Raw genomic sequence first — 23,891 nt, 5'->3', positions numbered from 1 at the left:
TGGTCCACAATGCCCTCTTGTGTTAAAACCTGATGGAGGCATTCTTCTAGTGAAGGTGATACTTTCTGATTAACTATGTCTTCAGCCAGTCATATGAATTGCTTTCAGGCAGTGTGGTAATTACATCCTGCATCTCAGTGACATACCAGTGGTTGAGTTGACTTATGACCAATGTGAACTTCACAGACTCCACAGTGATACCCAAGTAGAAGAAGCTAGCTTCAACTTGTGTGAATCAGAGGGCTGGATTGTGAGACCAGAAGGGCAGCATTCATGCTGTGTGTCTTAACACAGGGGGATTCATCACTACCAAGCATTCCACCATCTCATGAATTACCTTTGATAGTAACATATTAAATTCATGCATTATGCAGGCATATCATTTTGGGGTCATCACTTTAGCCATTGAGCTGTGATCCTGCCAATCCAACTGTAAATCTCACATAGAGTTATGATTAATTTGTAAAAATGACACCTTCATTCTGAAGTAATAATAACTTTGTTCATTGTTGAAACTGGACAAAACAGTGAAACTCGTGAGCATCATGAATGCAGATATATGTGCTAGTCAGGAATGAACAAAACTGCTCTGTTTACCATAACTAAAATGACCCAAGACAATGATAATTCTTTGTCGAAGAAAGAGTGTACACAAAACATAAAACTTCCATAGGTCTGAGAATAAACAGAACATAGGAAACATAATAGGAATTCTGCACTCCTGGAAGCTAGCGCAAAAATTGTTTTAACAGCACAAAGTTTATAAACATAAAAATCACACCACACATGCATCACACTGCACAGACACGCTGACAGCCATGATAACTACACATGATAACTACATAGTATCAAAACTATGGCCCAACTTTTTGCATGGGGTCAACTGCTGGGGGCTGATATCTTGCAGGGGCACTTTTTTCTCCACAAAAAATGAGGCCATGTTCCCTTGTCAGTAGTATCATAAAATTGGAATTTATTCTGTGTGTAGCTCACAATACAAATGAAGACAACAATGAGAGATTCCCCAGTTATTTAATTATTAGCATTTAAAGACAAATATTTTTTATTAGTACCAGTACTTCACATAGTGGCTACACTTGTTTGTGCATTCCCTATATCATCAATAAATTGCTGCTATAGCCTCTTTAGTTAACTACTCATGTATCCATGTCACTAGCATTGCAAATATAATGGGAGCTGTTCATTATTGTTAAACTGAAGCAGAAATGACATGATTTTCGTAGAATTGTCAGAATTTGAAAGGCCACATTTTTTCCACTAGGAAATTCTTGTGGTTAAAAGACTTGATGAAACAATTATAATCATACACATTAGCACAATAACAGAAAACCAGGATGGGATACAAACAATTACAAATTATGTTATGGTGCCAACTACTCATCTTTTAGTGAAACATATTAGTACTGGGAAGACCAGTACAAAAATGCTGAACAATGTAACTCAAGTTTCCAACTTTCATTCTTATACAGAATGCAGCACACTCACATATAATGCAAAATAGGTTTGGGTGAATGTGCTCATGCATACATGCATGTGCCTGCATGTGCACAGGCTCCATTTGTATGTTTGCAATCACTCACAGCTTTAGGCAGATCAATATAAATAATGTACATTTATAAGTACCTTTATGTACACTTAATAATATTCCCTAAGTAGTACTAAAGAGTTTCTAATACAAATAACTGGTGCTAAGGAGGAAAAGTTCCCTGCCATTTAAGGACTTCAGTGCAGTGTTTTGCTTACCAGGTATTCGTAACGATTCTTCCTACTTGCCAAACACATCACAATTAATCCAGTGACAATGAGCTGGAAAGAAATAAGAGAGGAAGCTTGTTTTAGTTGTATTGCATTATGCATGAAGTGATATTCCTGTTATTTTAAATGTGCTGTAACCAGTCATCTAAAATTTAATGAATTAGTGTTCTCTACAGTGAAAGAACCTACCAACAAAAATAAACATGAAGAAATTGATGTATGATTGAATCAATACACACTTTCTGTGTGTACTTTCCACTAATCATAATCAAGTGACAAAAATTGTATAAATAAATTATCACTAAATTCTCAGTTCATATGAAAAAATAGCTTCAAATAATATCCTTAGAAGAAACAGGTCTTATAATTCTCAATCTTAATTATATGTTTTGACCATGGACACTTGCAGCCACTACTAAAACATTAGGTTATCTAACAAAAAATAATTAAATCATTTGCATAAAGAAACATAACTGTAGCCAGTATTTCAGATTATAGGTTCAATCTGTGAAATGTACCAAAAAATAATAACCTAGAAGTTTCTGAGACTTAATTTCTCATCTTATATTCTGTTTTTTGTCTTTTATCATGTTATTTAATCATTTTCAAATGGAGAGATGTCCCACCTGAAGAATCTCAACTATACTGGTTATTGCAGTATAATACTTTTGGCAGCACTTCATTTTGTTATCCATAAACATTTTCCTTTAGTTGTCATCATAGTTTTTGAAAATGTATGTTAAAGCATTGAGTAATTTGCTTTTTGTTAGTGTTAAATACAAGGAAGGCATCTCATTGCAACTGAAGACTTGAAAAACAAGTTAATACTTTTTCCTGTTATATGGGAACATCCAGCTGTCAAGACATAAGTAATGCTTACTATAATATGTTTTCCAAATAAAATCCCACCAGCAGAACATATTTAAGTGTTAAGATTCTTGTGTTGCTGCAAATCAATAATTCTGTGAAATGCTATGCTTTTGTAATATGCTTCTTCTTTATTTTGTAATGTTTGTCAAAAGAACTGCTCTCAGATCTCATACTATCAAAATACAATGAGAACGAAAAGGAAAGGTCTAACTAGTTTTGGTAAATGATAAAAATCCAGGACATGTGGAATTAGTACTAAATAAAACAGGACCTCAGAATGTGGTGTGAATACATTGTGTGTTCACTAGTTACAAAAATTGTTCCTCAAAATGTGTTTTCCATGGAACTGCAGATGAACAAGGACATTTAACACTGTTGAGAAAATCAAGATTTGAATTTTTAAAAATTTTTTTGTGAACTGAAGTACCTAACATATGCTGGGGTGACAAAATTCATGGGATAGCGACATGTACATATTCAAGTGGTGACAGTATAATGTACACAAGGTATAAAAGGGCAGAGATGTCATTTGTACTCAGCTAATTCATGTGAAAAGGCTTCCCATGTCATTATGGCCATGCAACAGGAATTAGCAGACTTTGAACACAGAATGGTAATTGGACCTAGATGGATGGGATATTCCAGTTTGGTATTAATTAAGAAATTCAATTTTCTGAGATTCACAGTGTCAACAGTGTGTCAAGAATACCAAATTTCAGGCATTACCTCTGACCATGGACAACACACAGTCCAACAGCCCTCACTTAATGACCAAGAGCAGCAGCACTTTCACAGAGTTATCAGTCTAACAGACAAGCAACACTGTGTGAAAAAACCACAGAAATCAATATGGGACATATGACAAACTTATCTGTTAGGACAATGTGACAAAATTTGCTGTTAATGGGCTATGACAGCAGAAAACTGACACGAATGCCTTTGCTAACAGCATGACATTTCCTGCACTGCCCCACCTCGGCTCATGACCATGTCATTGGACCCTTGATGACTGGAAAACTATGGCCTGGTCAGATGAGTTCCAATTTCAGTTGGTAAGAACTGATGGTACAGTTTGAGTGTGGTGCAGACCCTTGACCACAGACCCAAGTTGCCAACAAGGCACTGTGTGAGCTGGTGGTGACTCCATAATGGTTTGGGCTGTATTTACATGGAATGGACTGGGTCCTCTAGTCCAACTGAACGAGTCATTGACTGGAAATGATTATGTTTGTCTACTTGGAGACCATTCACAGTCACTCATTGACTTCACATTCTCAAACAACAGTTTCATGTCACCAGGTCACAATTGTTTGTGATTGGTTTGGGGAACATTCTGGACAATTTGAGTGAATGGTTTGACCACCCAGATCATCCAACATGAATACCATCAGACATTTATGGGACATAATCGAGAGGTCACATTGTGCACAACATTCTGCAATGGCAACACTGTTACTATTATGTATGGCTGTAGAGGTTGCATGGCATAATATATCTGCAGGGAACTTCCAACAACTTGTTGAGTCCATGACACACTGAGCTGCTGCACTACACTGGGCAAAAGGAAATCCATCATGATAATAGGAGGTATCTCATGACTTTTGTCACCTCAGTCTAAATTGTCTCTACAAACTGTGTTCATATGTTATTTTTTAGTTTAAAATTTGATTTATTAGTGAAATTCTTCCACTCATATGTTATGATCAAACTGGACCCATGTGACAGATAAAAATTTATATACACATTCAATTACATCTTACCATAGTTGCTGGTACATAAGTTGGTACAGTTTCAAAGTAATTCAGTGAAGAAGTGTATGATCGTAGCATGAAGTATACTGTGAGAAACAGTATTCCCAAGAGTACAGACAGTCCTCCACATGCTGTGCAGAGGAAAACATATTTTCGGAGCCAGCAGGAATGTGGCAGAGCTGAAACAGAGCAGAAAATATTTAGCTTTATTCATAGTTGTAAACTACAGAGATGAAGGCATTTAATTGACTATTTCAAATATGAATGTAATGAAATTGTTTCTCAGTTTATCAATTTTCTCAGCTGACAATTTAAAAACAAATTTTATAATACATGGACATACAGGGTGTTTCAAAAATGACCAGTATATTTGAAACAGCAATAAAAACTAAACGAGCAGCGATAGAAATACACCGTTTGTTGCAATATGCTTGGGACAACAGTACATTTTCAGGCGGACAAACTTTCGAAATTACAGTAGCTACAATTTTCAACAACAGATGGCGCTGCAAGTGATGTGAAAGATATAGAAGACAACGCAGTCTGTGGGTGCGCCATTCTGTACGTCGTCTTTCTGCTGTAAGCGTGTGCTGTTCACAACGTGCAAGTGTGCTGTAGACAACATGGTTTATTCCTTAGAACAGAGGATTTTTCTGGTGTTGGAATTCCACCAAATAGAACACAGTGTTGTTGCAACAAGACGAAGATTTCAACGGAGGTTTAATGTAACCAAAGGACCGTAAAGCGATACAATAAAGGATCTGTTTGAAAAATTTCAACGGACTGGGAACATGACGGATGAACGTGCTGGAAAGGTAGGGCGACCGCATACGGCAACCACAGAGGGCAACGCGCAGCTAGTGCAGCAGGTGATCCAACAGTGGCCTCGGGTTTCCGTTCGCTGTGTTGCAGCTGCAGTCCAAATGACGCCAACGTCCACGTATCGTCTCATGCGCCAGAGTTTATACCTCTATCCATACAAAATTCAAACGCGGCAACCCCTCAGTGCCGCTACCATTGCTGCACGAGAGACATTCGCTAACGATATAGTGCACAGGATTGATGACGGCGATATGCATGTGGGCAGCATTTGGTTTACTGACGAAGCTTATTTTTACCTGGACGGCTTCGTCAATAAACAGAACTGGTGCATATGGGGAACCGAAAAGCCCCATGTTGCAGTCCCATCGTCCCTGCATCCTCAAAAAGTACTGGTCTGGGCCGCCATTTCTTCCAAAGGAATCATTGGCCCATTTTTCAGATCCGAAACGATTACTGCATCACGCTATCTGGACATTCTTCGTGAATTTGTGGCGGTACAAACTGCCTTAGACGACACTGTGAACACCTCGTGGTTTATGCAAGATGGTGCCCGGCCACATCGCACGGCCGACGTCTTTAATTTCCTGAATGAATATTTCGATGATCGTGTGATTGCTTTGGGCTATCCGAAACATACAGGAGGCAGCGGGGATTGGCCTCCCTATTCGCCAGACATGAACCCCTGTGACTTCTTTCTGTGGGGACACTTGAAAGACCAGGTGTACCGCCAGAATCCAGAAACAATTGAACAGCTGAAGCAATACACCTCATCTGCATGTGAAGCCATTCCGCCAGACACATTGTCAAAGGTTTCGGGTAATTTCATTCAGAGACTACGCCATATTATTGCTACGCATGGTGGATATGTGGAAAATATTGTACTATAGAGTTTCCCAGACCGCAGCGCCATCTGTTGTTGAAAATTGTAACTACTGTAATTTCGAAAGTTTGTCTGCCTGAAAATGTACTGTTGTCCCAAGCATATTGCAACAAACGGTGTATTTCTATCGCTGCTCATTTAGTTTTTATTGCCGTTTCAAATATACCGGTCATTTTTGAAACACCCTGTAAATGGAGCCTGTGATCCAATTCTTTCTCTATCCAAATACATCTAAATTATTTCTGGGCCTCCTTGTCAACAAGACTGATGAATGACTTGACAGTGGGTTATGATCAGTGATATGATCCATACCACATGCCTCTAAGTTCTGTACAGTGTGAATCCCAAATGACCTCACTGGTCTTGGTCACTTCATAAATAATCATTACATTTTAGGCTAAGCAATAATGTAAAATGTTGGAAACTCTGCAATTGATACTAGGTCATATGAATGATACAACATGAGAAGATGCCATTAGATCACAAGTGGCAGCTTGTTGCCATTGACACAGTCTGGAAATCAGGCTGATTTTATGTCCTTTTGCCGACCTAATCAACTCATGGTGAACGGAATTCTGTTGTGAGGTATTAACACTTACAGATCCTATACTGGAAGATGTTTAATGTATAGTATCATCAGAGTCTCACTGGCTGCAAGCCTGCAGATGCTAGCTGCCGCAGAAGTAGCTGAGGTCAAATAATGGCTTTTGCATTGTTTTGCCTATCTAACAACACTGTTCTTTGCAATGGATGGCTCAGAAACTGAATCCCAGTGCAGTTTCCTACCAATGTTTAAGGACTATTTTACATTATGTCAAATTTTGTAGTGTTCCTTGTTAGGCCCACTTTGGGCAAGCCATTTATGATATGATAGCTTTATTAAGCAGCCAAGGGAGACAATTTACATTAATTATATCTGTTCATTACAAACAGTGCACTAAAATGCAACAAACTGCACACAAGAAAAATAAAGGGTTAGGTGTGGTAGCTGCACGAAAGCAATTAAAGAACATGAATTACCAACTTTGGACCACAGCTAAGTTGATGGTATTGGTAGTGGTTGTTGTTTTGCAGTTGTTACTTCAAGGACAGGTTTGATGCCTCATCCCACACCAATCTATCCTGTGCAAGGCTCTTCATCTGTGCACAACTACTGCAACTTACGACCATTTGAACCTCCTTGCTGTTGTCAAGCCTTGATACCCATATAGAATTTTTACCCTCCACACTTCCCTCCATTACCAAACTGACAATTCCATGATACCTATCAAACTGATTCCCTATTTTAGTCAAGCTCTGTCATTTTTTTTCCTCCCCAATTTCGTTCAGTATCTTCTCATCTAATCTTCAGTACTCCCCTGTTATACCACATTTCACTTTTTTTAAAAAATTTTTTTTTTTAATTTTTAGACTGAACTGTTTGTCATCCACATTTCACTTCCATACTAGGCTGCACTCCAAACAAATACCTCTAGAAAAGACCTCCTAACATTTATATTTGATTTTAAAACATTTCACTTCTTCAGAAATGCTTTCTTGCTATTGCCAGTTTGGACTTTATATCCTCCCTACTTTGGTCATCATTAGTTATTTTTCTGCACAAATAACAAAACTCACCTACTACTATTAGTGTCTCATTTACTAAAATAATTCCCTCACCATCACCTCATTTAATCTGACTGTATTCCATTACTCTTGTTTTGCTTTTGTTCATGTTCATCTTATAACCTTTAACCAAACTGCTGCCTATTCTGTTCAGCTATTCTTCCAAGGCCTTTGCTGTCTCTGACAGAACTTCTGTGTTATTGGAAAATCTCAAAATTTTAAATTCCTCTCCCTGAATTTTAAGTCCTGTTACAAATTTCTCCTTGGTTTCCTTCACAGCTTGCTCAATGTACACATCAAATAACGTCAGGCACAGTCTGCAGCCAATAATAGACAAAGGTGGCTTATTCTCCATGATCTTATACCACTCTTGCTGCTAATATTAATTATTTTTTTCTTTTAGAAACCGTTTTCATTAATAATGCATATAGACACAACAACGTATAGGGAGCTACAGGAAATTACGAAATTTGTATTTCATTAAATTTTGTTATACACAGTATAATTTACAGTCTGTTGATGTCAGTAGTGTAAGGAGTTCATACAGGAACATTTTATTTAAAGAAATAATCATAATTTACTATACTTGAAAACAATGAGCTCATAAAAATTCAATCCTGATAGAAATTGTTTTAAAATTGACTTCGTTTATTTGAAAGCTCTTATTCTTCTCATTCAAGCAAATGTTTTACAATTTCTGAAAACTTAATATTCCAAAAGTTACTCATATTCAAAATGTTTGTTTTCCAGAATATCCTGATTTTAAAAAACTTTCCAAAATCCACTGGTATAATTTTGTAGCCCTGATTTTTCTACTCCAAAAAATGTATACTCTTATTGAAACAATCTGACAGTTTATAAATTATTCCAGTTAGAAAATTTCACTAATGGCAGGCCTTGTCTGGAAAATGCTTGGCAAATCTTGGGAACCCCTGAGCATATTAAAACTTCCCTGTAGTGAAGTAGCACCATTTTTAAATTATACAGATTCTGATTAAAAAAATCTATTGTATCTTTGAAACTTTCTCTTTGTCTGTTTTTTAATGTTAATGTCTGAAATTATATGGTACAGTCCCTTGCCTTGTCAGGATTTCTGTAATATGTGCATCTTTTTATTCCTGGCATATAAGCAACATTGACACAGCTACTGTATAGTAGCAGCTTGAACTGACAACTGTAAACAACAAATGTGCATTAGACCAAGCAGCTTTGGGGATATAGAAGTATGTAAGTTACTATATTTTGCATATTTTTGTTCACTGATGTCTTATGGAATAATATTGTATGGCAACTCCTCAGTTAGGCTAAAAGTATTCATCGCACAAAAGAAGATAATTAGAATTATGTGTGGAGTTCATACACATACATCTTGCAGGTGTCCCTCTAATCCTAGAACACTGAAAGGGGGGGGGGATGTTACATTGCTACTAAACTATCATAAAGTTTACTACTCCACATTTTATTAAAGGTAGTCAATTTATGGGTTATTCGTTAGCTAATTACCAGTATGAGCTCTCCAATAGCATGCAATGTACCAAATTAAGTACAAAATGTCGTGTTACACTCTACTGTGTTTGTAAATTTTGTGAGGGTTTAATAATGAGGATTAAGCAGCTGGGAATATTAACCATGGCCTCACAGTACATTTATTCACTTATATAATCTGTTATCAACAATCCATCTGAGTTTGAGAGTAACAGAGATATTCGTATTTGCAGCACTAGAGGGAAAAATGATCTGCATTACCCTTTATTAAATCTAGCTCTGCCACAGAAAGCAACAAATATGCAGTTATTAAACTCTTTGACAATATACCCATCGACATAAAATGTCTGGCAGATAGCAAAAATATCTTCGAATGTAGATTAAAGGGTTTTCTGTTTTGTGTAGAGATAATTACTTATAACAATACCATAAATGGCCAGTATGCAAAAAAAAATGGTTCAAATGGCTCTGAGCACTATGGGACTTAACATCTATGGTCATCAGTCCCCTAGAACTTAGAACTACTTAAACCTAACTAACCTAAGGACATCACACAACACCCAGTCATCACGAGGCAGACAAAATCCCTGACCCCGCCAGGAATCGATCCCGGGAACCCGGGCGTGGGAAGCGAGAACGCTACCACATGACCACGAGCTGTGGACTCCAGTATGCAACAATATAATAATTATTGTTTATTTTTTACTTAGTTGCATATAAGTGTTCTATGTTTGTTCTGTTGACACATTCCACATCATAACATTTATCGTGAATTTGATCTATGGAACAAGTACTATAACTAAGTGACTGAGCAGGCAGCATTCAATAGTGGATATGCAGCCACAATATGTCAACAATGTTGTATCATGAATTGCAATGGAGCAATGTCTATCAATCAAGTGCTCAATATATTCTTCAGAATGTTTTGAAGCAGAGAAAAATGTGCGCAAACTTGGACAGGCACACTTTGACTCCAAAACAAAAACAATGATGAATGGATGCCTGCCATGACTTGGCTGAATTGCAAGATGTGAGCAACTCTATTCTGTAAAAAAGCATCACAGGTGACAAGACCTGGTGTTATCAACACCAACCTACCAAAGTATGACAAAATGTAGCAATTCACATGAAGCATCAATGCTTTGAAGTCATAACTGACATTGAAGCCAATGTGGTATGCAAGTTGAACAGTATCCCTAAGAAGGACTTTTCTGACAGTTTCACATGGTGGTATGAATGTTCTGTTTGTTGTAGTCAACTGAGGGGAGACTAAATAGAACGTCTAAAATGTTGTAGTTGCCATCTTAACTGTTCTCTGTTTTTTCTATTAATCCAGTCTTGAAACTTTTTGGGCCAACTGGGGTTTTCAGACATCGTCCCTAAAACCACAGTCAGTGGCTAGCAAGCATTCAGTATGTAAAAATCATTTAGTTGTCGTAAGTCATGATTGTGGAGTTATAGCGTAAAGTGTAGAGATTGGACTAAAAATATTGAAACACAATGAGAAATGCATCCTTGAACATAAATGCAGATGCTAGCCAAGCCTGCATGTCATGCTGTTGTATTTGTCCATGAATGGCATCTGTGCAAGGCCCTCAATACACTGCAAGTGTCAGTCATGGTTAGAACAGTGTTCTGTGTTGTTGTCAGTACATCATGTCAGAGCTAAGTAAACTCAAACGTGGGAAAATAGTTGGTGATAGTATGATGAGTGTTTCTGTAACCAAGGGAGCTGGAGTGTTTGGTGTTTCAAGAGACACTGTATCGAAGTTTTATACTGCATAAAGGGCAAAGGGAAATACATCATCTGCTAAGTCACAGTGAGGACAAAAGCGTGTGTTGAATGATCATGAGGGAAGATCATTGAAGAAGACTGTGGCGAATAGCTCAGGACTGGTTTTGTGAGCATGAAAATGAACTCTCACATCTCCCCTGGGCACCACAGTCACCAGATCTTTGTGGTCTACTTTAGAGAGAAGGGTGCACAATCACTATTTAGCTTCATCATCACTGCCTAAAGTTGTCACTATTTTTCAGGACAAATGGTACGATATTCTCTTAAAAACCATACCGGACCTGTATTATCCATTCCGAGGTGACTGGAAGCTGTTTTGAATGCCAATGGTTTTCCTACATGACAACAGGCATGGTAATGTGTTGTGGCTGTGGTGTTCGCATGTTTTTGTCCACCTATTGAAGTATGCTACTTCACTGTGTTGCCATTTGAAAAATTGTGTTAAACTGCTCACAGATTATGTGAAGTGCTGACCTGTGAGTATTACAGTTGCAAACTGTGTGTTGGTCTTAAGGTAGCATGATTGACTGCGTGCAAGTACCCTATTTTAGTCATCCAGTAAGTGAGAATGGCGACAACGGCCATACCGCAGTGGTAACACCGGTTCTGGTCAGATTACCGAAGTTAAGCTCTATCACGCTGGGCTAGGGAGCTGGATGTGTGACCATATGGTCTGCCGAGTGCTGTTGGCAAGCAGGGTGCACTCAGTCCTTGTGAGGCAAACTGAGGAGCTACTTGACTGAAAGTAGCGGTGCTGGTCTCGTAAACTGACATACAGCTGGGAGAGTAGTGTGCTGACCACATACCCCTCCATATGATGCATGTGGGCTGAGGATAACATGGCAGCCAGTCGGTACCACTGAGTCTTCATAATAATAATAATAATAATAATAATAATAATAGCTTTATTCAACATCGAATGGTACACTGCACATGTACAAAGAAACAGTAATGATTAAAGTTATTTGTACAATACACAAGAGACATTCTTCTGAATACGTCATTAATTTACAACAAAATTACAATAAGATGTATACTGATTTCTATTCACATAATTTCACAAAGCATTTGTTGTTCTTCATATAAGTATGGTACTCTTATAATGCATAGAAAGGGTGTTTTACTAAAAATTTCTTAAGGTGATGTTTCAGTTTAATTGTAGGAAGAGCCACGACTGCACTAAGCAGTGCATTAGCTAATTTTATACCTGCATACTGAGGCCCCTTTTCGTAAAGTGCTGTTCTGTGGCTGCCAATGTAAAATCTTTCCTTATTTCTAGTATTGTATTGGTGGAAATATGAATAAGTGTTTGGGTGCAGTCTTTTCACAAGCAGTATGGCTTTTAGAATGTATGTGTTTATAACAGTTAACACCTCTGTTTTTGGAAACAAGTTGCCACAAGATTCCCTATATTTTGCTCCACAGATTATTCTCACACCCCTTTTTTGAAGAATGAGTAGCTTTTCTAGATTAGCTTAGGTTGTTGCCCCCCAAATTTCAATACTGTAGTTTAAGTGAAAGGAGAAAAGAGCATGGTATGCAATCTTTAGGACTACAGTATCTTTATAGAACTTGTTAATAGTACAGATTGCAAATATATTTTTTGACAACTTAGTTGCTAGGGAGTCAATATGTGTGTCCAATTTCAGGTTGCTTTGGATTGTTATGCCAAGGAATTTTACACTGGACTCTTTCTTTACCAATTCATTGCCAATGTACAATTTAATTTCATTATTCAAACTACTTTTGTTAAACTCCATCAAACATGTTTTACTGGTGCTTACATTTAAGTGGCTTTCATTAAAAAACTGAACAATTTCTTTTGTCACATTATTACACTTGGCCTCTAGTTCATTACATGATTCCTTTTTACACACAACGGACATGTCATTGGCATACAGAACAATTTTGGAATTTATAGTACAGTATTTAATATCATTTACATAGATCAAGAACAGAAGGAGGCCCAACACTAAGCCCTGGGGCACGCCATATTTTATGCAAGTGATCTCTGATTTGTAGACACCACTTTCCGTTTTAAGCAGAACAAACTGTTTTCTATTGCTCATATAACACTTTATTAGGTCATAAGCAGCTCCTCCAATGCCCATGTTCCATAGATTGTCTCATAGCATGTCAACATTCACACAATCAAAGGCTTTTTCCAGGTCTAGGTATACACCTGCCACACGTTCCTTGCTTTCGATACTCCTAACACCTCTTCAATTAGTTGAGCAGCTGCAGTGCTAATTGATTTACCTTTTAGGAATCCATTTTGATTTTCAAACATCAGGTTGTGTTTGTTAAGAAAGTTTCTAATCCTGTTGTATATAACTATCTCAACTATTTTGGAAAAGACAGGAAGGATTGAGACTGGTCTGTAGTTTTCTATTTTGTTGTTGTCACTTTTCTTAAAAATGGGTGTTACCTGTGCTATTTTTAGTCTGTCTGGAAAGGTGCCTGATTCTATTATATTGTTGACTGCTACAGACAGAGGTACAGAGACATTTTGGCTACAGGCTTTTAAAACATTAATATTTAGGCCATCATGCCCAGCTGAATTAGAGGGTTTTAGAGAGCTAATGATGACCATTATTTCTGCACAGTTTGTGGGGGCTAGATATCTAATATGGTCACATGTATTACCTTTAAAACTGTAGTGCATGTTTTTATGTTTGTCATTTATGGCTTCCCCTACGGAAATATTCATTATAAGTATTTACAATTTCCAGTTGGTCTTTTATGAGCATGCCATTGTGGTTAATAGTAAAGTCCATACAGGATTTGTCATTGCAGGTTCTAAAACCGTTTATGACTGCCCAGATACCAGCAGTTACGTTGTGTGAGTTTTGAAGCTTATTTGCAACATAGTTGCTCCTGGTCTGTGTGACTAAGTCTTTATAGTGTGCTTGATATATTTTGAAAGCTTCCTTTAGCTCAGGAATCTCTCTATTATTCAGCATTGCTCTGTGGAGTAGTTTTAATTTTTCCCTAGCTTTACCCAAATATTTTTGTTTATATTTTTTGTTTGTTTCATTTTTGTGATTACAACTGGGCATGTGGTATCAAAGCAGTAACAGAAGTCAGCAGCAAAGCTATCATATGAAAAGCTATTATTTTCAAACCATTTTATATGTGCTAGCATGCAGTTTGGTCTATTTATGTTGCCATTATACATTATTCTTTTAGTTCCAAACTGTTGCTTTGCGGTGACAGTGGGGGCCTCATGGAGCTCCAATTTAAGCTGTACTGCATGGCCTGTTCGGGCGAAGTTTAGTTTTAGTAATTGAGAACCAGAGCGCTTAGCGACTTCCAAAAAACTGTACACATAGTATCGAACGCTTATGAAACCTTTTCTCACTGACATCCGCCGTAAAATGATGAAAGAAGCTTATCGCCTACTACATTTTCGCTGTTCATGCCGTGCAACTTTAGCATCAGACATGACGGAAAGTTATTACTTCTTTACTACCGTCTACACTCACAACACAATTTGTAGACAAGTACCACTAAATGTACCTGCAAAATTAAATCACAGTACGATATACAGTTCAGGAGATAGGACGTCATAGATATTTAGACGCGCGACAACTAGCTTTTGTTTAGAAATAGTGCGCAGTAGAAGTTTAACATCAGGCATGACATTTTAATGTATTACTTCTTTACTGAAAACTCTATTCGCATCTCACTTTGCAGAAAGTATTCCACATACCAGTCAATGTACCTGCAAAATTATATCACTGTGTGACACGTAGTTAAGGAGATGCCACGTCATTAGCATTGTGCTCAGTGGAAAACTGCTTTTGCTTGAAATGGAGTGCAAATTACCCAGACCACATTCATCCAGTGTTTCATAATGAGAGTAGTTAGCGACTTCCAACAAACCTTAAGCATACTTTCAAATCTTTTCTAAAGCTATCCTCACTTACACGCTTAAAGGCCAAATATTTAAAACATGAACTCATTTGTAAAGCAGTCAGACCTATGAAACTTTTTTATGCACGGGAGTTCGCTTCTTTACGGTATCGTGGGTTTACTGGTATCTTTCACTCTGTTAGTTACCCTTTACAAAATTACTTAATACCGTATCTCGCTCTGAAGTGTGTAAACCAGACAATTAATATCCTTTAATCACAAACGTGTTTGAAAAACCATAACACACTAATGGCCATTAAAATTGCTATACCACGAAGATGACGTGCTACAGACGCGAAATTTAATCGACAGGAAGAAGATGCTGTGATATGCAAATGATTTAGGTTTTCAGAGCATCCACACAAAGTTGGTGCCGGTGGCGACACCTACAACGTGCTGACATGAGGAAAGTTTCCGACCGATTTCTCATACACAAACAGCAGCTGACCGGCGTTGCCTGGTGAAACGTTGTTGTAATGCCTCGTGTAAGGAGGAGAAATGCGTACCATCACGTTTCCGACTTTGATAAAGGTCGGATTCTAGTCCGTTGCGATTGCGGTTTATCAATGCCCAGGCGTATCAAGGCCGTTATTACGGCCAAAGGTGGTTGTTCTGGGTACCGATTTCTCAGGATCTATGCACCCAAATTGCGTGAAAATGTAATCACATGTCAGTTTTAGTATAATACAATTATCCAATGAATACCCGTTTATCATCTGCAATTCTTCTTGGTGTAGCAATTTTAATGACCAGTAGTGTATGTCCATTTACTTATTAATCATCCCAGGGTGGTTATCCTGCACGTTACTTATTGACGACTGAGAGGCAAACAGTGCTTTAGTGCTTGTCTTTACCAGGTTGTGCGTGTCTGGTGTAGTGGTGTCAAGCGACTGTCGGCTTTCAAGCAGTCCACGTGAGACGGCTGCACCTCCACATGCTGGATGTTGCATGCATGTGGCTGTGGCTGGGTTGGTCCGGACCAGGCGTTTGATACCAATGACTCTGTCATCACCGACGAAGTACGTGGCCCTACAGCAGGTGTTAAAGTGTCTATCATCAAGCATCACAACGAAATGTCTCCCAGTTGGAGCACACAGAAACTTCTTGTCTCCCCTAAGCTTCTACAAAATTTTGCCTTGGTGGTTTCTTTATTTTTGTTTGGTGAACTCATAACGTCGTGCCACCAACAGAATTATTTGGTAGTAACTTTCCTTGCTCCTGAGTAACGCTCTCTTTTGTCACACCATAAAACACACATTTTCCAATGATTGTTCCCCTTGCACTTTTTACAGAGCAGTCTTTAGTTTGCAGATCCTCCCTCAGTCATGCATACTGTTGGATCGTAATGTCAGTGGCCCCTGGAGTGTCCACTGCGCACTATCTTCGCTGACTGCGAAGCTCCAATGCGTAAAGTCACTCTCACAGGTACAGTGGTGCATGGTGAGACGCACAGTGCGACCTTGTCTGGCAACGTACATTTTTTATTCCGTCTTCGAGCTTCCTATTCGACAGACTCATGAGGTCAATTCTTCACACTACCAAGAATTCTGTGTAAAATGTGGGCGACAATAGTGCCTTGCTGCTGTGTCATCATAGTTGTTCCCACTCTTATCAATTGACAACTCGCTTGGAACATGTGTAAGTCAATAGTACGAGGGTAATCCCAAAAGTAAGGTCTCCTATTTTTTATATGTACATAGACCTGTTTATTTCTACAGTGGTTTACATCAGTTTTCAGCTTGAACATTTAGCTATTTTCGACATAATCACCATTTATGTCGATGCATTTTTGTAGAAGCTGTGGCACGTCATACCAGCTCGCCGCCATGCTGTTCAGAAAGTTATGAACCTGAAGGACATTTTTACTCTGCAGCGGAGTGTGCGCTGATATGAAACTTCCTGGCAGATTAAAACTGTGTGCCAGACCGAGACTCGAACTCGGGACCTTTGCCTTGCCCGTGAAAGGCAAAGGTCCCGAGTTCGAGTCTCGGTCTGGCACACAGTTTTAATCTGCCAGGAAATTTCATATCAGCGCACACTCCGCTGCAGAGTGAAAATCTCATTCTGGAAACATTCTGGAAACATCCCCGAGGCTGTGGCTAAGCCATGTCTCCGCAATATCCTTTCTTTCAGGAGTGCTAGTCCTGCAAGGTTCGCAGAAGAGCTTCTGTGAAGTTTGGAAGGTAGGAGACGAGATACTGGCAGAAGTGGAGCTGTGAGGACGGGGCGTGAGCCGTGCTTGGGTATCTCAGTTGGTAGAGCACTTGCCCACGAAAGGCAAAGGTCCCGAGTTCGAGTCTCGGTCCGGCACACAGTTTTAATCTGCCAGGAAGTTTCAGTTATGAACCTCTTCTTTCACATAGCCGTCGGACCTGAATCGCTTTGCGGCCACATGTTCTGTTAACCTAGGGAACAGGTGATAGTCAATGGGCGCCAAATCAGGACTGTAGGGTGTGTGGGTGATTGTGTTCCACTGAAACTGTTGCAGGAGAGCGTTGTCATGGAGAATGTGTACGCCGTTGCCCAACATTCCTCTTCTTCGGTTCTGAATTGCCCGTTTGAGTTTTTTCAGAGTCTCACAGTACCTGTCAGCGTTAATTGTGGTCCCAGTGGGCATAAAGTCGACCAACAATACCCCTTTCCCATCCCAAAAAACGTTGTCATGACTTTACCGGCAGACTGTGTTTGTTTGAATTTCCGCGGCTTTGGCGAAGAAGGATGCCGCCACTGGCGTGATTGTTGCTTGGTCTCAGGTGTTAAGTTGTATGCCCAGGTTTCATCACCCGTGACAACTGAGTCCAGAAACAGCATGGCGACGAGCTGGTATGGCTTGGGCATTCAAAAACTGCCACAGCGTCTACAAAAATGCATCGACAGAAATGGTGATTATGTCGAAAAATAGCTAAATGTTCGAGCTGTAAACTGACGTAAACCATTGTAGAAATAAACAGATCTATGTACTTATAAAAAAAAATAGGAGACCTTACTTTTGGGATTACCCTCGTATTAGACCCAGGTAAACCATACCTAGGTTGTTTTAAATTTGACTGTATGTGATACCAGTAGATCAGCCACATTAATTCATATTGTCACCCACCATATTAGTTCCCTGTCATTGCCACAGGCCTTGGGAAAGATAGTAGAATATAGATATCACCATATTCTGCTGAAGAGAGTCTTCTCAGTATACACCACCTACAAGCGTGTTCAAAATTGGTTCAAATGGCTCTGAGCACTGTGGGACTTAACATCTGAAGTACAAGCGTGTCTCCCAACAACAGGATATACACTACCGGTATCTGATGACAAGTTTACGGACACCGTTACATAATGCAGAACTGACCACTAGACGTCACGTGAGGTGGACTCGCCAGGGCAGTATTGTGTTGTCGGTATCCCACTGCCACCAGTGTACAGCATGGGTCAGTGTCTGACCTGATCCTGTATACATTTTATACAGCAGATATCCCCGCAACACCACTGATGAATCTGGTCTTATACGCTGATGACACAGCCTTGCGCACCAACAGCCTTAATGCATGGATACCGTAACGGAGAGTTCAGATGCACATAAATCAACTCGGCAGCTAGGCGACACAATGGTGACTAGCTTTCAACCCAAAAAAATGAAAGCCATCATCCTTATGAAATGGGTGGCGCCAGGATCTCTGCCACCGCCATCGTCAGAGGAACAGCCGTGAACCGGGCATCATCTTGCTGATACTTTGGCTTCGCGCCAGACAGACATCTACTTGGCGTCAACACAGGGCCGTTGGACGACTCAGGGACCTATATCCAATTCTCAGCCTACATTCGACGCTACCCTCTCACGCCGGTCTAGATGTCTACAAATGCCTCATATGATCTTTCCTCGAATATGCAGTAGCTACTTGGGGCAGTGTTGCAGACACCCACATCCGACGGCTGCAACAAATTCAGAGCAGGGATAGCGACTGACCCTCCACCTTCCTCAGGATTATCCACAGTACGAACTGCATCTGTTAGCTGATGTACCACGACTGAAAGAACGATATTGAGAAACTGCAAGAAAGTTTTACCAACAGACTGCCAAATCTGCAAACATACACATCAGAAACCCGTCCAACAGTGGCAAGTACAGGCTCATTGAACAGTGGCCACAACACATTCGGGGCTAGTATTGTGCGACAATTAAAAAAAAAAAAAAAAAAAAAAAAACTGAATAAATAAAGTAAAACACAAAGTGTTAAAACTTCATCTTAAACTGGGAGTGAAGAGTTTCCAGTGCTGAAGTTCACTTCTTCATCGCAACGACAGAATGGGTTGGTCATAAGAGCTCAGTGACTTCGAAGGTCATCGGATGTCATCTGAGTAACAGAGCCATCAGAAACATTTCAACCCTTCTACAGCTGCCAAACGCGACTGTTTGTGACGTGATCGTGAAGTGTGAACGAAAAGAAACAGCCACAGCTATCCCGAGGACCAACCAGGAAACTTGTACTGATGGACAGGGATGGGGAACAATGGTCGAGTAGCTCGTCATACGCCACACATTTCTGTAGTCAGTGCTAAGCAACGCTTGACGTGACTTAAAGAGCGTTGCCACTGGACAGTGTGGATGATTGGAAACGAGGGATTTGGTATGATGCGTTATGCTATACCATGTAGCAATCCGTTCGAAGGAAATGGGTTTGGCGAATGCATGGAGAACATTAGCTGCTATCGTGTGTAGTTGGGTTGATATGAGGGGAAGAGACCAAACAGCCGGGTCATCGGTCTCATCGGATTAGGGAAGGATGGGAAAGGAAGTAGGCCCTGCCCTTTCAAAGGCACCAGCCCGGCATTTGCCTGAAGCGATTTAGGGAAATCACAGAAAACCTAAATAAGGACGGCCGGACGCGGGATTGAACGGTCGTCCTCTCGAATGCGAGTCCAGTGTGCTAACCACTGCGCCACCTCGCTCAGTTATCGTGTGTAGTGCCAACAGTGAAGTATAAAGGAGGTGGTGTTATGGAGTGGGGGTGTTCTTCACGGGGCCGGCCATAGTGGCTGAGCGGTTCTAGGCGCTACAGTCTGGAACCGCGCGACTGCTACGGTCGCAGGTTCGAATCCTGCCTCGGGCATCGATGTGTGTGATGTCCTTAGGTTAGTTAGGTTTAAGTAGTTCTAAGTTCTAGGGGACTGATGACCACAGCAGTTAAGTCCCATAGTGCTTAGAGCCATTTATTTTTTTTTTTTTTTTTTTTTTTTTTTTTTTTTTTTTTTTTTTTTTTTTTTTTTTGTTCTTCATGGTTGGGGTGACATCCCCCTGTTGCGCTTAAAAGTGCGAAATGCGGAAGGATAGGAATACATGTTACAGTATTGTGTACTGCGTACAGTTGAAGAACAGTTCAGAGACGATGACTGTTCGTATCAGCAGGGCAACGCCCCTTGTTATGAAACAGCATCTCTGAGGAAATGGTTTGTGGACAATAACATTCCTAAAATGCCCAGAGACCCGATCTGAACCCAGTGGAACACCTCTGGGGTGAATGAAAACGTCGACTTCACTCAAGAAAGCAGTGTCCAACGTCATTACCTTTTCTAGTTTTGGTTCTCGGTGAAGAATGGCCTGCCGCTCATCCACAAGCATTCACACACCTCACTGAATGTGTTCCAAGTAGAGTTCGATCCGCCACAACGGTGACGTGTGGACACACCTCATATTAATGACCACTATTAGATATTCGGATACCTTTTATCAAATAGTGTATTCACGTATTGTGAGTTAGAAAGAAGAACTGACTTTTAGGCAGTTCGGACTTGTGCTGCCAGAGAGTATAGGACCGTTTTCGGACTTACAATTATTCCAGATGAGTGGCTGAATTAATCAAAAGACTTTGCACATTAAGTAAGATTTCCTTAAGATGTTCATCATCATCATCATGATCATCATCCAATTGACACACACTGCTGGATACAGCTCTCCTCTGGAAAATTTCCCATGCAATGCTCGCACCAGATATCAGTATACGAATAAACAGTATTGTCTACGAACGATCTCCGGTTGATACTAGAACAATTACACTGTTGATCATTAAACTGCAACGACAGGAAAGGCAGCAAATAGCGAAATTTTGCTTATTATGTGTTAAACTGTAGAAGAAAGAATGCGCGATTAAATTTGGAGGTGATTTGCGGAGTATAGAGGATGCGAAATTTGGTACACAGAGCTGCCAGCAACTATAGCTCTAACCTGGCTACACATCAAGCTAAACTGAGCTTGGATGACAGATACAGATACGTCATTCCAAGCTACTTCAATGCTGTGCCAGAGCTCATCATTTGCAGTGGCTGGCGAGTGGTTGCATAACAGTTTCCCGGCAACCTGTGTCCAGATCGCGTAATTGGGTGAGAGATTTCGAGAACATCTACATCTACATCTACATCTACATGGGTACTCTACAAATCACATTTAAGTCCCTGGCGGAGGGTTCATCGAACCACCTTCACAATTCTCTATTATTCCAATCTCGTATAGAGCGCGGAAAGGATGAACACCTATATCTTTCCGTACGAGCTCTGATTTCCTTTATTTTATCTTGGTGATCGTTCCTCCCTATGTAGATCGGTGTCAACAAAATATTTTCGCATTCGGAGGAGAAAGTTGGTGATAGGCATTTTGTGAGAAGATTCCGTCGCAACGAAAGACGCCTTTCTTTTAATGATGTCCAGCCCAAATCCTGTATCATTTCTCTGATACTCTCTCCCATATTTCGCGATGATACAAAATGTGCTGCCTTTCTTTGAACTTTTTCGATGTACTCCGTCAGTCCTATCTGGTAAGGATCCCACACCGCGCAGCAGTATTCTAAAAGAGGACCGACAAGCGTAGTGAAGGCAGTCTCCATAGTAGAACTGTTACATTTTCTAAGTGTCCTGCCAATAAAACGCAGTCTTTGGTTAGCCTTCCCCACAATACTTTCTATATGTTCTTTCCAATTTAAGTTGTTCGTAATTGTGATACCTAGGTATTTAGCTGCATTTACGGCTTTTAGATTAGACTGATTTGTTGTGTAACCGAAGTTTAACGAGTTACTTTTAGCACTCATGTGAATGACCTCACACTTTCGTTATTTAGAGTCAACTGCCACTTTTCGCACCATTCAGATATCTTTTCTAAATCGTTTTGCAGTTTGTTTTGGTCTTCTGATGACTTTATTAGTCGATAAACGACAGCGTCATCTGCAAACAACTGAAAACGGCTGCTCATATTGTCTCCAAAATCGTTAATATAGATAAGGAACAGCAAAGGGCCTATAACACTACCTTGGGGAACACCAGAAATCACTTCTGTTTTACTCGATGACTTTCCGTCAGTTACTACGAACTGTGACCTCTCTGACAGGAAATCACAAATCCAGTCACATAAATGAGACAATATTCCATAAGCATGCAATTTCACTACGAGCCGCATGTATGGAACAGTGTCGAAATCCTTCCGGAAATCCAGAAACGCGGAATCGATCTGAAACCCCTTGTCAATATCACTCAAAACTGCATGTGAATAAAGAGATAGTTGTGTTTTCTAAACCCATGTTGACTGTGTGTCAATAGACCGTTTTCTTCGAGGTAATTCATAATGTTCGAACACAATATACACTACTGGCCATTAAAATTGCTACACCAAGAAGAAATGAGATGATAAACGGGTATTCATTGGACAAGTATATTATACTAAAACTGACATGTGATTACATTTTCACGCAATTTGGGTGCATAGATCCTGAGAAATCAGTACCCAGAACAACCACCTCTGGCCGTAATAACGGCCTTGATACGCCTGGGCATTGATTCAAACAGAGCTTGGATGGCGTGTACAGGTACAGCTGCCCTTGCAGCTTCAACACGATACCACAGTTCATCAAGAGTAGTGGCTGGCGTATTGTGACGAGCCAGTTGCTCGGCCACCATTGACCAGACGTTTTCAATTGGTGAGAGATCTGCAGAATGTGCTGGCCAGGGCAGCAGTCGAACATTTTCTGTATCCAGAAAGGCCCGTACAGGACCTGCAACATGCGGTCGTGCATTTTCCTCCTCAAATGTAGGGTTTGGCAGGGATCGAATGAAGGGTAGAGCCACGGATCGTAACACATCTGAAATGTAGCGTCCAATGTTCAAAGTGCCGTCAATGCGAACAAGAGGTGACCGAGACGTGTAACCAATGGCACCCCACACCGTCACGCCGGGTGATAACGCCAGTATGGCGATGACGAATAAACTCTTCCAATGTGCGTTCACCGCGGTCGCCAAACACGGATGCAACCATCATGATGCTGTAAACAAAACCTGCATTCATCCGAAAAAATGACGTTTTGCCATTCGTGCACCCAGGTTCGTCGTTGAGTACACTATCGCAGGCGCTCCTGTCTGTGATGCAGCGTCAAGGGTAACCGCAGCCATGGTCTCCGAGCTGATAGTCCATGCTGCTGCAAACGTCGTCGAACTGTTCGTGCAGATGGTTGTTGTCTTGCAAACGTCCCTATCTGTTGACTCAGGGATCGAGACGTGGCTGCACGATCCGTTACAGCCATGCGGATAAGATGCCCGTCATCTCGACTGCTAGTGATACGAGGTCGTTGGGATCCAGCACGGCGTTCCGTATTACCCTCCTGTACCCACCGATTCCATATTCTGCTAACAGTCATTGGATCTCGAACAACGCGAGCAGCAATGTCGCGGTACGATAAACCGCAATCGCGATTGGCTACAATCCGACCTTTATCAAAATCGGAAACGTGATGGTATGCATTTCTCCTCCTTATACGAGGCATGAGAACAACGTTTCACCAGGCAACGGCGGTCAGCTGCTGTTTGTGTATCAGAAATCGTTTGGAAACTTTCCTCATGTCAGCACGTTGTAGGTGTCGCCACCGGCGCCAACGTTGTGTGAATGCTCTGAAAAGCTAATCATTTGCATATCACAGCATCTTCTTCCTGTCGGTTAAATTTCGCGTCTGTAGCACTTAATCTT

At 40.4% G+C, this 23,891-nt stretch overlaps 1 protein-coding gene across 1 annotated transcript in view; it reads right to left on the bottom strand.

Annotated features, from left to right (window-relative positions):
• LOC126143530 (uncharacterized) overlaps positions 1–23,891 on the bottom strand; it is an 82,422-nt gene that overhangs the window by 44,809 nt on the left and 13,722 nt on the right. The window contains exons 2-3 of the mRNA XM_049915436.1: positions 4,407–4,576; positions 1,765–1,827 (exon numbers count right to left, since the gene is read on the bottom strand). Of these exons, the coding sequence (XP_049771393.1) occupies positions 1,765–1,827; positions 4,407–4,576 (233 nt within the window). The remainder of the gene's footprint in view (positions 1–1,764; positions 1,828–4,406; positions 4,577–23,891) is intronic.

This window comes from Schistocerca cancellata, unplaced genomic scaffold (genome assembly GCF_023864275.1).
Source record: "Schistocerca cancellata isolate TAMUIC-IGC-003103 unplaced genomic scaffold, iqSchCanc2.1 HiC_scaffold_823, whole genome shotgun sequence".
Taxonomy (NCBI): Eukaryota; Metazoa; Arthropoda; class Insecta; order Orthoptera; family Acrididae; genus Schistocerca; species Schistocerca cancellata.
This window is presented reverse-complemented; position numbering and strand designations above follow the sequence as displayed.